We start from the raw sequence: 13,956 nt of genomic DNA, 5'->3' as shown, positions 1-13,956 counted from the left end.
AAAATGACGAAACAAGTCGTGGGCATTCAGATTCGTCAATTAGCTGAAACACCTGATGTTCATAAGGATCATTTGCATATATCCCATGTGCCTCTGATACAAGAGGTTTGGGAGGTCACTCAGTGGAAGTTCTAGCTTTGCTGGAGTTTTCATTTTGTTTTTACTGATTGGTAAACAAATGTTAAATAAAATAAAATAATGTCACTCAGATGTTCCGTAATACATATTCTGAACGTGAAGTTTGTCAGGCATAAAAAGCGGAACAAGTACATGTAACTAAATATATAATCCAATCCATACTACAGTTGTCAAATACATTAATATAAACTTTAGAAGTATTGACACTTGTAAACTGCCTGCTCTTCAAAACTCATTTGCACAGTGAACAGTGACCACATGGAATGCAACCCATCAAAATACCCCCACCAATCATAACTTGATGTGGGGTGGTATAACTAGATTTCTTCTTGTTGTGGTTAAATAGACCATCCAATGTTTCGTCACTTCTAATTGAAAAAAAGACATCTAGATGTCAATATATTACACAGTTTGTCATCTGACTGCAAAATATTCCAATGTATCTGTATCAAATCCACAAACAAGAAGTGTTACGACCATAACTAGTAGTCAACCTAATAACACTATCACCCCTAGATTCCTTGTTTTGATATTTTAATAACTGAGACCAGTCTTGATTTTGTACAGAATTACTTATTTGGGTTATTTGATTCCTATTGTAACCCCGAAGACAAAATCTGGTAACCATGTCTCTCTGCTGTTCAAAAACATGATCAGATTAATAAATCCTCCAAATGCGTAACAATTGTGACTTAGGAATATTATGTATAATATGTTTAGGATGACAACTGAAGGCATGTAACATATTGTTAAATTGGTGGTATTTACGACAAACATCGATATCAAAAGTTGCATCAGCTCTTCTAGTAATATCAGTATCCAAGAACAAAATCCGATTAATATCATGTTTGAACGTAAATTGAAAGCCCCACTTATTCTCATTCAAATAGTGAACAAATTCATTTAAATAGTTCAAATATGACCTCCATACCATCCAACAATCATCTAAGTACCTTTGCCATATATCTATCTCATTTAGAAACAAATTATGACTAATGTCATATATAATATGTTACTCAAGGTAACCCATGAAAAGGTCAGCATAAATAGGGGAAAAAGATTGTTGTAAATAACACTCACCATAAAAAAAAAATGTATTAACCACATGTTCTGTTAAACATAACAGGAAGGTATTAAACCCAGGACTATGTAATGGAATACAGTGGAGCCAATAATCAATTGCCATCAGGCCGGCCCAATGTGGTACATTACTATATAGAGCTGTCACATCCAAAGTGCACATAGACCAACCAGATTCTAATTGTACATCTCCAGTGATATTCAAAAACTCAGTATTATCCTGAATCCTGGATCTAACCCCCTGCAATAATGGCTTAAGATATTTGGTGAGATAAACTGACAATGGTTCTGTTAAAGATCCATTCCCTGAAACAATGGTTCATAGGTGTTTACTAGGCTAATGACCACAAGGGCCTTTTTAAGCCTAACCATACATCCCAAATCTGTGACAACTTCTGATACCCTTGATAAGTGTAAGCAGGGGCTTGGGAGGTGAAACAGGGCCAGGATGATGAACCATTTACAGGTTGCCTGTTTCCATTCTAGGCATAGGTGCCAAACCAGGGATGAATTTCCTGTTCCCCATCCAACTGTCTAGGTTGCACTTGAATTGGGTTAGAGAGGAACTCTGCTTCACATGGATGGGGAGCCTGTTCCAGAGATGGGGTAATCTCTGGGATACATACCTGTCTCTCCAGCAGGTCCTATTTATATCACAGGCAAGGTTTAAGTCTTTAGAACAGGTAATTCTGGTGCTGTTTGTTTTGTGGATATGCAAGAGGTCTGTCAGAGTGAGGTCTGACAATGCCCTGTATGTCAGGCATAGATCCCCCTCAAACGCTTATAGGAGACAGAATACAGGGGTACCTGGAGGGTAATTACAATTTTTATGTATTTTAGGCAAGAGGTATAGATGTTATGGTAAAGAATCCAAAGCAGTTAAATGATAGGTCACATCTGTGGTAATAATACCCTCCTCTTCAGCTAATAAAATAAATTTATCTATATCAGCTTTAAATTTGTGGGTGGGATCAGTCAACATTTTGGAATAAAAATGGCAATTGGGTGTTTCTTGGCTTCAGCTAAATACATAGACCAGTCCATCACAACTATTGCACCTTACCCTGGGGGTTCCACATGTGTCCCTCCTGAACAGGGGTAGTAGGTGCTGATTGTGGAAATTAAGGTAGAACTTGGCTAGGCTTGCAAGGGCCCTAGGGCCATTAGCATAGTAATTTCCTATGATCCTTTGTTCATGCCTTGACAACTTCCCTGTCATTCATTTTGCCATTCTGAATTTACTTTGAAGGGATTTCTGACAGGAATTTAATGTGCTGTTATACATTACAGTGTTTTGGAGGCTCTGTATGCATGTGTATGTGTGCTGTTTCTGCAAACTATTTGTAAACTTAGCTTCCAACCAGCTTGTTGTAATATTTCTTACCATATCCAAAGCATCTTCTTCAGTCACAACATGGATATTTATCCCACTCCTGCTGGTCAAATTTCTGTAGTTCCTAGAAAGAAAAAGCAATTTTAAAAAAAGACCTTACTGACTCTGTGGTGTCATTCTTAGCCTCAGCCGATGGTGGGTGACTCTGCAGTGGACAGAAGTTCTTTAGACCACACACTTACCACTCCAGCTTCCTCTGGTGTAGTCCTTTCACCCACCATGATCTAGGGGGTTAGACACTTTCTCTTTGGCTGTTCCAGTGTCTGAAACAGGCCATCCAAATTTATGGAGGATGGGGACATACCAGGGATTCTACTGGATATGGCCGAGGAAAGAAACCTCTTGATGGGGCAAAAATTCCTTCTTCTAGTCTTTTATCAAGAATACCTATAAAGAAAAAAAAAACAAAGGGTTAAACACTGTTCCTCAGAAGTCATAGTGTCTGTAAGAAAAGAGAATTTTCTCACCTTAGCCAAGAAATTGTTACAGACAGTGAATCCTGGTATACAGAATACAGTACCTGTAAATCAATTCAGTAGAGACGTTTTTGGAGAAAGACATGTCAGATGATTCTGACATAGTAAGCAACAGGGCTTCTCCTCCTCCTGCAGATTCTCAAACCCATATCTTTGATGCTGAGGAAACTTAGACCTCACAACCTCCTTTGGAGGAAATTTCTTTTTCTTAGATTATTGTCGGGATTGATGAAGTGTATTGATGGGAACAAATGGATGTTCCCCCTGAACTGAGGAGATGTGATATGTTACAAATGGATATGCCTCATTCTATTCCTATTCCTCCTCTAGTGCCAGCATTTGAGGCTGTATACAATGCTGGCTGTAACAACCCTGATTCACAACCTTCAGTTCCCAGGTTTCTCAAACTAACAAGCACTTACTTTTTCATCTTGGGTCTTACCCTTTTATCATTTCCATATCTTGACCAGCAGTGAAGAGGCTATCCAGTCCTTACCCTATGGACAAGGAGGGAAAGATTTTGGACAGCTAGAAAAATGTCTTTTCTTCTACTTTGGCATATAGATTTCTTAACTATCAAACTGATATGTGGAACATTTTGCTTTTTTCATACAGACGGTATGAAAGATCTAGTTGCCAGTTTTCCTCCCTGAAGGTAGTGTCTTATCTTAATTGCATTATCTCCAACATTTCTCAGAATCGGAATTGCCTAGACATGGTAAGGCCTTGCTTTGTCTAATTATGTTGGCTGACAAAAAAGAAATTACTAGAAAATGGAAGTCAAAATCAAAACCAGCTGTATTAGAAATAGTGAATATAGTAACAGAGGTAAAACAACTGGAACTGAGATCTTTAGAAAAGGGTAGGAGTAAACACCATGGGAACAATACAAAAAGGGGAGGAATGAGGTTTAAACGAAGGCAGGATGTGAATGAGCTGTGTAATGTTTGACTGAAAATGATCGGGTAGATTATAAGTGATATATAATGTTTGCAACTGGGAATGTGTCAATATGGTTTGTGATGTAAAATCCTTGCAACTAGGATTGTGTGGTGTGGTTCATTTTCATTTAGATAAATATATGATTGCTTATGTCATAAGTGACGGTTTAATAAAGATGTTCCTTGTTTACAAAGAGGGGCAGGAATTGAATAATTTATGTACTGTTGCTTAGGTTATATGATATATAGCAGTATATGTGAAGTATAATGTTTGTTAATGTTAATTTGTTAATACAGTTTGATTACTTTTGTATAAATGTGTCACAAGTGATTCAATAAATGTGTTTAAAAAAAGTATCTAAACATTCCTTAAGGAGAACATATGATTGTGCATATGCTGTGTCTAATGTGTTTGCTGCAGCCACTGTTTTGAGGAGATATGCCTGGGTAATCATAGTGAAACATTTTTTGATGAAGTAAAGTCTGAAATGTTGAATTTGGCTTTAGATAATAAGCCTTTATTTGGCTGATCTGCTACTCGTGTTGTCAAACAATGTTATGAGAGAGGGAAGTTAATTCATGGAGTTTACTAGATTTTTCAGGCCCCATCATAAATCTCCTAGATCTTCTTTTACATCTAAGAAACAAAGCAAACAGTCCCTGACTTCTCAAACCAAATGGAAATAAAAAGAGATGGCAAGTTGGGAACAATAAGAAACAAGGATCCTTCCAAAAATGGAGCAGTCTACAACTATGGAATAACCATACCAGCATTCTCCCCCACCCCCTCCCCTCCTGCCTCTCTCAAAATCTGTCCCTTCGGATATCTATGTACACTCTCCTTTGGCAACAAATTGTGACAAACTTGTGTATGTTAAATGCAGTTTTGGAGGGATATTCTTCACACTGGATGCATACACCTCCTTTCCAGGGAGTTCTTCTCCACCCTGCAACCAAAAAGAATATTCTTCAGTGCTTACTCACCCTAGGAGTCATAGAACTAATTTTATTATATCAAAGGGGCAAAGGCTTCTATTCCAGAATGTTTCTGGGTCAAAAGAAAGAGTCTTCTTATTGACCAGATCTAGATCTTTCCTTTCTAAATCTGGATGTAAAAGTTCCAAAATTCAAGATGTTGACTTTTCATAGTCTGTTACTTTTGACTCCCTAGGGCTTTATAGTAACATTGAACCTAAAAAATGCATACTTTTACATTCCCACAACTAAAGGCTCCAGGACATTTCTCAGATTTTCTGTGTCTGAGTCACATTATCAGTTCTCTGCTTTACCATTTGGTTTATTTACTGCTCCAAGATTATTTACAACGTGTCTCACTCCATAGTTCACTGTAGGCTGAATGGCATTGATCTTTTTCTTTATTTAGATGACTTGCTTATCTTTGCAGAGTTGTTTTCCAGATGTCAAGAGTCCATAATATGGGGTTTCATCTCTTCTGTCCAGTCTGGGGTTCTAGATTGTGGAGAAATAAGTGCGAAATTCAGGAAAAATGTTAGTGATTTTATTATTTTAAATACGTTTTCATTTCAAGATGGATTCCTTACTATTTTAGTCTACTTTTGATGATTTGTTTCCTTCCAACATGAAAGTACTAACATGGCAAGTGTAGAAAGTTGTTAAAAACCTGTAGGTGTTAGTAACGGAAAAAAAAACTTTATTCAGTAAAACATTGACTAAGCGCTTTCATCCATATAAAAGGACATCATCAGAGTCAAGTTACACACTGCAACTACACACGTTTATATAACACATAACATGTAACTTCCTTCCCACACCTCACATTAATCCATTAAAATTCAATTAAAAATTAAATAATAACCTTCAGTGAATGTTTAAACTTGTCATATTTGCCACTCCGTTTCTTTTATTTCAGCTTCCAACTTTGGGTCCCAAAGATGGAAGTTGAAATAAAAGAAACGGAGTGACAAATAAGATTAAATGCAAAAACGGAACAGGACTCAGGATCATATCTCCATCTCAACAATATTAAAACATAGGGTGAAACAAATATAAAGCTCAATCAATAAAATAAATTATAGGATATGTACTGAAGGAAGACAAGGAAGGTTAGGCAAAATCACTGATAAAATGGGAGACATTTAAACATTCACTGAAGGTTATTAGAAAACATGGTAATGTTATATTTTTATTTATATTTTATTTTTGCAACATTTTAAACAATTCACAGTGGGAATATGCTCTTGGGTTGGTGTTGAAGTTAGTAAAGAGCAACTATTTAATTGTTTAATTATTTAATTGTTTTTAATTGCATTTTAATGGATTCATGTGAGGTGTGGGAAGGAAGTTACGTGTATATAAACGTGTGTGGTTGCTGTGTGTAACTTGACTCTGATGCTCTTTTCTATTAGCGAAAGTGCTTAGTCAATGTTTTATTGAATAAAGTGTTTTTTTCCGTGACTCACGCCTATGGGTTTTTAACAATTTGTGGTTCCAGTGGAGTCTACATTTGTCTGTGTTTGTGAAGTGTAGAAAGTTGTAGAAAGTTATTTTCTGGAATTTGGAACTTATGCCTAATATGGAAAGGTACAGATAGAGAATCAGGAGATCTTACTAAAATGAATGCTGTAGTGTTCATTTTTAATTTGACTGGTTGTATTTTAGTTTCTACAATAATGTTGCATTTGATCAAAAATGGTGTAAATGATTCAAGCTTTTTATGGTTTGGGGAGACGGGACCTTGTTTTCTTAGTCTTCCACATAAGTGTGTTCTGTGCAGTAAATGGGATTATTATTCTCTGCTAAACTGTGTTGTGCGAAAGTTATTTTGTACCTTAACAAGATTAACATTTTGAAATCCTCCTCCTTGACTCTGTTACACAGGATTGTCTTTCTAGAATGTTTTATAGATACCCTGCAGCAAAAGGCTTTTTTGATGCAGGAGAAGGTGGATTTTTATCTGAAAACTTTCCTGCACTTCTCAGTCCTTCAGCTAGAAGGTATCTCAGGATCTTGGGGATTGTGGCGTCTGTGATTCTCATGATTCCTATAACCAGATTACAAACGAGAAAGATTCAGTGGTTTCTGTAAAAAAAAAAAAAAAACACATGGACCCAGCATTTGCTTTATCTGGCATTTCAGATTCCAATCTTGGGCTTTATAAAAAAGGGAAGTGCACTGGTGGAGACTGCAAATACAAGTAAATTCAGGTCCCTGCTTTCCTGTTGTGCCTCTAAGTCAGTCTATAACTACAGACACCTCATATTTTGCATAGGGGATAGTTTCAGTGGGAGTAAAATTGCAAGGCCTGTGGGATTCCTTGGACCAACCAAAGCACATAAATACCAAAGAGATGTTGGCTATGATCCATGCCCTAAAATCTCTTCATCATCTTTGGTCCCCATGAGCTATCCAGGTATTATATACAACACCAAAGTGATGTGATAGATAAACAAGCAAGGGGCACAAGTTTGTACCCTTTGTGCAGGCTGGCTTTGATGGATTGAGAAGTAGCTGTTCAGCATTCATTAAATCTGCAAGCATCCTACATTCTGTCAGAGCAAAACATAGTGTCAGACAAGCTTAGCAGGGCCAGGACAGACCCTCGCAAATGGAAATTTATAGTCTTTAAGGTTTGTTTACCAAATGTTGACTATATTGTACTTTTCAGTGCTTAGTTTTAACACATTTTTGAGCACCAGTTGTTGATGTGTGAATTAACGTGTTGAGTTTTACTTTCAGTTAACTCAAGGATTTGTATTCATTTAATTTCTTCCTCATCTTTGCACAGCATAGGAAAAGGCACCCTCCTTGGTGGTCAAGGCACAGGAAGCAGTATTTGAGTTAGTTTAATCTTTATTGGTTCACAATCAAGTAGGCCAGCTTCAACAAACACAGCTACACTGATTTCATTTATTCTGGCAGTTAACCCATTTTGCAGAGTCTATATCATATTATCGTACAATGAAAAGATTGAACGCTCTTTCATCGAACTGATAATATCGAAACAATTTCTGCAAAAGAAAAAAGTTTAAACACAAAATGAAGTGGGGGGCTTCACCCCCACACCCCCAATGTGGGGGGCTGTGCCACCCCCCAATTTGGGAGCTGTACCCCCCACACACCCCTACATAGATATAACAACTCCAAGATCATACCATAGTGGAGGAAATGGCAAAGTCCCGAAGACGGCCCACCGATTTTTTTTTCCCTGGGAAAAAAATTGATGTTCCGTGACTTTGCTATTTTCTCCTTTCAACATTATCAGATAGATGTAAGAGCAGTCGCTCTTTTCATCGTCCGATGATGTGATATAGACCCCATTTTACATACCAATAATCTGCTCAGCGGATTATTTATATATGGATCAACATGAAATCTCAAGACTCTGACTTTATGCTTCTTCATTCAGATATGACAAAAAAATCTTCCAGTGCACTTGCGCTTGCCTGCAGGGCTACAGTTGAAATTTCTCCTTCATGCAACTGTGGACACATTTTTTAAACAAGAATCAACTTTATTGAATTATTACTTATGGCATAGACGGTCATACATGTATGTAAATATAAACAAACCATACTAAAATATATTCAGATGCAAATATTATACATGACATATAATCTTCTATGCAGCCATTATCAGTTAAACATTCCATAGCTCATTCAATTCCTGTCTTCCTTTATTCCTATTCTAAAACTTTATTCTAGATGTATTGTTCCTATACCTCCTATTTTTTTCTAAGTAATGTGCTCCTAGCCTTTACTAAAGATGCCGCTTACAGTTTTTTATCTCTGTTACTATATTTGCTACTTCTAGTTCGGTTGGTTTATACTTTGATTTTCATTTTCTAGTAATTGCTTTATCGGCAGCCGCCAGAATTAAACTCGGCAAAGCCGTACTATGCCAAGGCAATTCTGATTCTGTATCACAGCTCAAAAAAGCATTTTCTTAGTTACAGCAATTTGCTCACCTGGTATTTCTGACGCAGTAGTCTGCAGGGAATTCTTAGTCTGCTAACTCATTACACTTCCAAAGATATGTTCCCAATTACCTCCTTCTTCCCCATCACAACTAGAACCTTTGTAACTGTAGACACTTTGAGAAACTTCTGTAGGCAGCTCGTGACATTACAGTAACATCAATCCCTATATCAGTCTTTAAAGTTACAACTGTTCTGTCAGTAGCCATTTTTATCTTGCCAATCTGCTTCCATATCAGACACAAAAATGTTTTTGTGCATTATTTTTAGTTTCATTTTTAGAAACAACTTTGTTTTGTAAATGACAACAAAATGGCCCAATCTCGTATGTCTTACACCTTGCGCTCATGCAACACGTTGCTGTGACTGAATCGGTCACACCTTGTTCATTTGCTTGGCTCCTACTCATTCATAGGTTCATAGGTAAGTACTAGGCTATCTGCCCTTGGGCATTTATAAGCCTAGCCACAGAGTGATGGCTTTCGCCTCCCCATTAGATTAGTAACCTGGGCCTCTGTCAACAGGGCTCCTGAAGTGATCCCAGGGTGGTTTCAAAAACTAAGCAAAAGGTCTATGTAACTGCTCTTTCATTTATTTTTGTTTGATCAGAATTATGCCTTTTAGAAAACTTGCCATTAATTTTGCGTTTTACCTCACACACATCATTTTCCATATTTAAATTAGCGTTTTGCCTTTTAACTAATTCCACCTGTCTGTTTATTTGTATCGCCTTGTCAAAAGTTACATTAATGTCATGTTGCTAATTCTGAGGCATTTCTTCATCACCTACATCAGTTGCAGCAGTTTCGCTTTATTTGCTCATATTTTGTGCCATTTAACTCAGTTTTCTTCCAGTTCATACATTTGTCTCACAGAAGCTTCAACACATTCACCCCTTGCTTGTAAACATATGTGGAAGTATGGTGTTCTGTGTGGGCGACTCGTGTAACATTTTGGCCCTCTGCAAATGAAAAGGAACTATTTATGACATCTGCTTCATGACCTGTAGCGTACACCGAGATATTTACCTGGATTTCATTTGTTTATTTAATTTGGGCACCACACAGAATCACACAAACCTCAGTCTCCAGTCAAGCCAACCACCCCCCTCTGAAACTGGATCTGACCTTATCTATCACTAAAAATGTGAAGTGATGCTCATTACCACATATCATGGTATGCTTCGCCAGGGCATTGGTATCTATTTGCCTAGAGATGTCATAGAGGTGTTCCCTCATGTCATCACGTCGTCTACGTGTCATCATCCTGCATAGAAACAGCCACATAATACACAGGTGGCTAGGTACACTAAATTAATAGTATTGCAATGTGCTGTCAATTTAAATGTATATACCCTCCCTGTATCAGGGTGGGTGAACTTCTCTGCACTGTCAAGAAAGTCACAGAACCTGCACGTCCCACACGGGTGTGTACCAAATACCACTCCCTCTTCAGAGTTAGTTGATTCACGACTAAGTTGTGGCCCACATAATATTCTTTTATAACAGCAATATATGTTTTTATAATATTTTTATAATATGTATATACATCTTTAGATAGGCCCATGTACTAGATAAATGTTGCTTGAAATGTTTTTTGATAAGTAGTCACTATTTTTGTAGTCTATATATATACTATTAGATGAATGAACTAGGTGGAAGATGCTTTTTTATGCAGTTTCACATTTTGAGTTTACTTGGTGTCAATGGATTTGACTATGTGCCTTTAAGCTAATTAGTTATTTAATTGACTTATTACTTAACTTGAAGGTATATAAACTGCATATTTTGATGTAAGTTTTGTCTGATGAAGTAGCCTTGAGCTACGAAAGCACTCACTTTGGATTAAACTTTTATATGTTTTTAGTAGCCATGGTCTGGAGCCTCCTTTGTTGTTTTTGCATATTGCTTCTAATTTTGGAGGGACAGTTTGCCTACACCACTTTATTCATATTTGCTTGTTCTCTGTCTTAACCATTATACCAACACCCAACTCCTGAATGCAAACATAAGCTTATTGTTGTTGTGTCTTTCGGCTTATCCCGGTTAGGGGTCACCACAGTGGAACGCCGGTCCACTAATGTTTGATAGTGGATTTTTACGTGCCGAGTTACCAGCCCTGACGCACAACCTTCAACGAAGGCACGCCCATTCACGCATGCCTCCACACAGAAGACGCTCTCGCTGAGAATTGAACAGGACAACATCTTGCTGTGAGACAACAACGCTACTGCAGCACCACTACCGCGGGTGCAAACATAAGCTTATTAAATGTAATAAATGTAGCCAAAGTAAAATCGACATCTGGTAAAACACATTTGCACAAGACCTTTATAGACTGTGTTCTCAGGCTGTAGTAATAGTTGGTACTATTGTCTAATGTGCATTATATGGTTATCAGAAATAGTGTATGATGTTGATTGCATACTTATGTGTTATAAATATAGTAAAACACATTATGTAGTAGTTTTTCTGTATGTTATAAATATAATACACCATGCTATATAGCAGTTTTTGTTTCTTCTCATACCCTTCATTAATGTGTGTTTGTATCTACTAGCGCTGGGCTTCTTGTAGTCTTACTAGCATATCTTTATATTTTCAGCTGTTCGTTTAGAGATTACACCATCACATGTAATAGCTGGACGTAATGTCACAGTGAATTGTGAGTTTGAACAAAGTTATGATTCTTCAAATGATGATATTATGTGGGAGTTTCACAAGAACACAAAACGCCTTATTGTCTGGAGGTCCATCCCAGGAACTAACATGCTAAGGGATCAGAATGAGCATTTTCATGGTCGAACAGAAGTTAAATTCACGTCTGAAAAAGCCGTCCTCACTCTCCGGAGTATCAATCTGTCAGACAGTGGAGAGTATCGCTGCATCATCTTCATCAGGCGTGGAAGGAATTCTGAATATTTAACCTCAAACTTTAGTTATCTCAGTGTTGCAGGTATGCTAGCCCATTTCAGAAAGTCATACGTTTTACTGTATAATATTTATTGCATCTAAGAAAGGAGATGTGAAATGAGAGAGAGAAACATTTATAATACTTTTTTCTCTGACAGCAGAATCCATCTTATTTCAAAATGGATTCTGGCAGCATAGGTCTGTCTTGCTTTTTTTCCACTGTCTTGGCATTTCCTAGCACCACATTTGAAAATTGGAAGTTATGCCTAATAAGGCAAAGCTTAGACAAGGGGCCTGCAGCTTCTTAGTAAGCAAAACAGCATAGATTTGTTTAGTTTTAATTGGTCAGTGGCTATAACCTGGTAAATAACAAAATGTTTGCTCAGAATCTTTTACAGCATGAAAATGTGTGCAGTTTCTTTGGGGAGACAAGGCCTTGACTGCTTAATTTCAAACTTACATGTCTTCTATTATAGTAAAGGACATCTTTCTACTTTGCTGAACTGTGTTTCATGAATTTTAATTTGTACTTTAACACGTCACACAGCATAACTGCATTATACAGAAGGTGGTAGATCCAAGCTAAATGTGTTGAGGAAGATCATATTCAGAAGGTTTTGCCATTCAAACATGACTCATCTGTGACTGGCTGACAAAGAGATGGTGGAAGAATTCCGTAAATTTGGCACTTATGCTTTGTTTTGCCACTCTGCCGTGTTGAAAGCCAGTGAGTCAATGAAGGACACACAGAGGGATCCCAAAGAGAACTGGCTCACACATATGATGGAGCTGTAGTGCAGTGGTTACTGACTGGAAGGAGCTGCTGTAGTTATTATGTTATTAACCAGGTTGTCTACCTCATGATAGAATACGGCAGGTACAGCAGAAATTATAGTTACAAGGAATCGTACTTAACAGAGTGCAGGTATACACTATCACCATTAACGTATCTTAATGCGGAGTGCATTAATAGGGCTTAGTTTATGTTTGTTGTATCACCAGGTTTTGTGTGGTATGCTCATCACTTGTCCCCCAAGAGTGAGCGACACTTAGGGCATGCACGGTTACAGCACAGGAACAGAAGTGAGGTAACAGTTTATACTATGCACAGAAATGTGGTAAAAGGTGTAAACCGCAAACCAGTAAAGATCTGCAGACTTACTGCTTGTCATTTTCAGCAGCATACCTCTCAACCTCGTATTACAACAATTCTGGACAAAGCCAAAACTAATGGGGGGGGGGGCAGAAAATAGACAGTTCTTGGATATTGGTCTTCTAAACTTTAAAAATCAGTAGAAAAAACAGATTTTGCATTAACATGCATTTTCTGAATGGTATGAAGTTTGAAGCTCAACAGTCTCTGATTATTTAGTGACTTCAGTCCTCTGTGACTTGTTAGAAAATCAAAAATTGTATGAGAAATAGACCAACAAATATGAGGCAAAGATAGGGACAACTGAGAGGTATGTTCAGCAGTGGATAACAAACTACACAGCAGACTGTTTTGCATTTCATGTTTGGTTACAACAGAGGAATAATGCACATAATTTATGTAGCAAAAGGTTTAGGTCTTGGAAAAAGTTGTTTATAGATTCATGGAATGCAATACTTGGTGAAAAGGTTATGAATCTGTGTTGCATAACATCTTGAAGGGGAAAGGAATATTTACTTTATATGGAAAAAAACAATCTACTGTTTTTAAGATGGCGAAAAATTAATTCCCAGAAGAAGAGAAAAAATAAACTGGCTTTTTGATGATCACACATGAAATAATCGTGGGTAACCATTTGAAATATCAGAACCTGTTAAAGTGAGTCCTGCAATGTGGAGAATGAATGGCCGAAAGAACAGACTTATATATATATTAAGTATAAGGTGCCATTTCTTGGAATATTCTCTTTTCTTTGAGGTGTGGCAATTTTGGAATTAGTATATATACTGTAAATTTGGGGGTGTGGGGGCTCAATTTCTCACAATCACAAAAGCATGTATTTTACAAAGGGATAAAAGAAAAACATTTTGCTGTAAATCTTTCCTGGAAAAGTAAAAATAATAATTAAAT

The 13,956-nt window shown here is 37.2% G+C and overlaps 1 protein-coding gene across 3 annotated transcripts in view; it reads left to right on the top strand.

Annotated features, from left to right (window-relative positions):
- LOC122813794 (CD276 antigen-like) overlaps positions 1–13,956 on the top strand; it is a 361,991-nt gene that overhangs the window by 23,623 nt on the left and 324,412 nt on the right. For all 3 annotated transcript variants that reach the window (XM_044086302.1, XM_044086300.1, XM_044086301.1), the window contains one exon: positions 11,587–11,937. In XM_044086302.1, coding sequence (XP_043942237.1) covers positions 11,587–11,937 — 351 coding nt within the window. The remainder of the gene's footprint in view (positions 1–11,586; positions 11,938–13,956) is intronic.

Source organism: Protopterus annectens, chromosome 10.part0 (assembly GCF_019279795.1).
Source record: "Protopterus annectens isolate FY-2018-M chromosome 10.part0, PAN1.0, whole genome shotgun sequence".
NCBI classification, from domain to species: domain Eukaryota; kingdom Metazoa; phylum Chordata; order Ceratodontiformes; family Protopteridae; genus Protopterus; species Protopterus annectens.
This window is presented reverse-complemented; position numbering and strand designations above follow the sequence as displayed.